At 48.2% G+C, this 3,254-nt stretch overlaps 1 protein-coding gene across 1 annotated transcript in view; it reads left to right on the top strand.

The window, feature by feature from the left end:
• Window positions 1-3,254, top strand: part of Nat10 (N-acetyltransferase 10) — a 35,987-nt gene that overhangs the window by 11,716 nt on the left and 21,017 nt on the right. Inside the window, exon 9 of the mRNA XM_010612617.3 lies at window positions 2,654-2,787. Within this exon, the coding sequence (XP_010610919.1) occupies window positions 2,654-2,787 (134 nt within the window). The remainder of the gene's footprint in view (window positions 1-2,653; window positions 2,788-3,254) is intronic.

The following is a 3,254-nucleotide window of genomic DNA, read 5'->3' as shown; positions in this document are numbered from 1 at the left end:
TTTTGGTGTTTTTGAGACAGGGTCTCACTATGTAGTTGAGACTGACCTGGAACTCACTATGTAGCCCAGGCTGGTCTGGAACTCGCAGTGATCCTCCTGCCTCAGCCTCCTGAGTGCTGGGATTGAAGGCGTGCACCACCATGCCCAGCTAATAGTGTTATTTTAAAAAGATGGCGGTGCAAATTGAACAGACAGTTACTAAGTACAAAAGAGTATAGTTAAGAAATTAGAAAATGGGGGCTGAGGATTTAGCTCAGTGGTGCTGCTGCCTGCCTCTCAAGTGCAAGATCCTGAAAAAAAAAAAATTAGAAAATGGGTTTCTACTTGGCAGTCCCAGTCTGCAGCGCTACTGTTAACAGTGTATTATGTATCCTTCTGTATCTTTTCCTGTACATTTCAGTGTGAAGGGGTCACGCCACATAGGGCGTAAGTGACTCGGTCAGACATTTGAGCTGATTCCTGCAGTTTTGTTATTACACCTACCATAAGGGCCTTCTTAGATACACCTGTGGACGTTATAGCTTGGATAAGTTTATAGGAGAGGACTTGCTGGGTCCGAGACTACATGAACATGTTTACCACAGGGCTGTGCGTGCATTCCTGTCACATCGTGGTACCAGCCAGCGGGAATGTGTTAAACGGGTATTGCACCAGTGGATGGTGTATGGAAATGCCTTTCTCCCTGCAGTCTTGTCAATACTGGGAATAATTATACTTTAAGTCTTTACCGATCTGTTATGGAACCATCAGGTCATTGTTTCTTGTTGCCCTAATTATGAGACAAGCAGGTACCTTCTTAATCTGTTATTGGTTGTCTATGTTTTAGATTTTTTTTTTTTTTTTGTGACCCAGTCTGCTTATACCCTTTGCTCACTTATTAGTTGGGTTTTTGACTTTTATTTTTATTTTATAAAATTATTTCAGAATGCATTTTTAGCCTAGATTTGGGTCCCCTCTCATGTCAGGGGACTTTTAGTTATGTTTTATCAGCACTTAGAACTTTCCTAATCTAAAGCAGCATTTAATGAAGGCCAGGCTAAGACGAATACCACCTGGATCCTCTTTTCATGTTTCCATTCAGAGACTGGCTTCCTGAAACCCGCTCCCCCTTTTCTGCCTGAGCCTGCGTCTCTTCAGTGTCTTCTTGGTGTCACTGTCTTGCTGGGCAAAGTGATTTCCTTAGGACCAGGCAGCCCAGGCTGGACCATCTGGCCTCTTCCCCGTTGGTTTCCACAGTGCCCCTCTCATTTAGCTGCTGGCTTCTTGCTTCCCCTCCTGGTACCAGGTACCCCCTGGGGTGCTGGGGTGGTGATAAATTAAGGACACCTTTTTCCCGGAGCTTGCTTTCTAGTGGGATGAGACAGACATGTGTGAAGGAAAGTAGCAGATTATGGTGTAGATAAGACGCTGATGTGTACAGGGGGGCAAAAGGAAAATGGCCAAGACGGGTAGAGTGTGCTGGGGTGAAGTGCTGGGGTTAAACGGGTTGCGGGGGCCTCATTAGAAGATGTTATTTGAGTGAAGCCTTGAAGGAGTTGAGTCCCTTGGGGTGATTGCTTTGGCAGAAGGATCAGCAGGTGCGGAGGCCCGAGGCAGCGTGCAGCTCTCAGGTGCTCCAGGAGCAGCAGTGAGGCCATGGGGCTGAGGCTCAGGGAGGGGCAGAGATAGTGGAGGTCCAGGCTGACCACTGGAAGGGCTGTGTTGCTCTGTGAGAGACGGGGCGTGTAGTCTCTTAGTACAGTGCCTAAGGCATCCGTAGCCTTATTTGAAAGGATCCTCTGGCTGCCGGGGTGGACACAGGCTGTGAGGATTCGCCTGGAAGCAGGGAGGCTAGTTAAGCAGCTGCTGTCAGGAGCAGTGTGGGAAGCCAGCCATGGCCCACTGGCTTTTTGAAAGACAACATTTGTTCCTTTTTAAGGACTGCACGTGTTAAACTTGTTTTTGACCCTGCACGGGAGAAACTCGGACAGCCAAAGATCTGTAGGAGTCAGGTGCTTCCTGTTAAAGATCTGACGTTATCTGTAGGAGTCAGGTGTTGTAACTCCATTTTGTTAAGTTCCTCCATCTATTTGGGAATCATGATTATTAGTTACAAGTGTTGTTAATTTGTTTTTCTTGAGCCTGCTTTCTCTTTCCCGTGTGAACCCTCGTTCCCGTGGAACGGGTGTTGAGGTTACTATGGTAATCCTAGCCCATAATAGTTTGGTCTTTCCCTTTAAAAGGCTGATGCTTGCCTGCAATAAACGTCGCCTTGATCAGACTCTTGTCTTGGTGTCCTTCCTTTCTCTCTGCCCCATCTCCACCCCGCTGCTCTTTCAGGTTTGAGACACTGTTGGACAGTGCTCTGCGTCGCCGGCTAGCGACAGAGCAGGACGGGTTGTGCAAACAGGTGTACAGGAATCAGATGTGTGTACTGGACTCTGATGTGTGGGGAAGAGGCCTGGAGAGAATGCTTGATGTTTAAGGCCTTGCTGCTGGGATGAGTGATGACCAGGGGAGTAGGAAGCCCAGGTGTGAGTGGTGCTTTCTGTCCCATAAGAACTGCTCCTGTTTGCTCAGGCTTGGCCCCAGCCTGAGCTCTCCCCAGGGAAGGTAGTAAGTCACCAAATTGGGCCTGTCTCTGGGCTCACTGGCTTCATTTCTATTTGCACAGGCCAAAGCTGTCTTGAAATTCATCGAGGGGATCTCGGAGAAAACCCTGAGGAGTACTATTGCACTCACCGCTGCCCGAGGACGGGGAAAATCTGCAGCACTGGGATTGGCTATCGCTGGGGCAGTGGCATTTGGGTAAGGGGTTCTGATGTCCCATCTTTGTTTCTTTGAGATAGGGTCTTGCTGTGTAGTTCAGGCTGGACTTTCACTCCCTCTGTAGTGCAGGCTGGTCTCGAAATCGGCGATCCTCCTACCTCAGCCTCCTGAGTGCCAGGATTATAGGCGTGAGTCACTATGCCTGGTTTGATTGCATTTTTTTTTTTTAATTACATTTTTAAGAACTTTGGGCTCTGAGGGGGAGCGTATGCAAGATTCGAGGTCAGGAGACCAACAGAACTGTGCTCAGGTTCCTCATTGTGAGCTGATTCATTGACATTTTTCTAGGTCTTGGTGCCTACCTGGGAACAGCAGCACTGTTTCCCCCAGACCACCCGTGGGTGTGGTGTGCACGCGTGTATCAAGGCCTTTATATTCAAACTGAGGGGGATGTGCATGGGCAGCTTTGCTGACTGGATATCTCAGTGATCTTTTTTTTTTTTTTT

Source organism: Fukomys damarensis, unplaced genomic scaffold (genome assembly GCF_012274545.1).
Source record: "Fukomys damarensis isolate Sample0158 unplaced genomic scaffold, DMR_v1.0_HiC HiC_scaffold_27, whole genome shotgun sequence".
Classification (NCBI taxonomy): Eukaryota; Metazoa; Chordata; class Mammalia; order Rodentia; family Bathyergidae; genus Fukomys; species Fukomys damarensis.
Note: the sequence above shows the minus strand (reverse complement) of the source record. Positions and strands in the feature narration are given on the sequence as shown.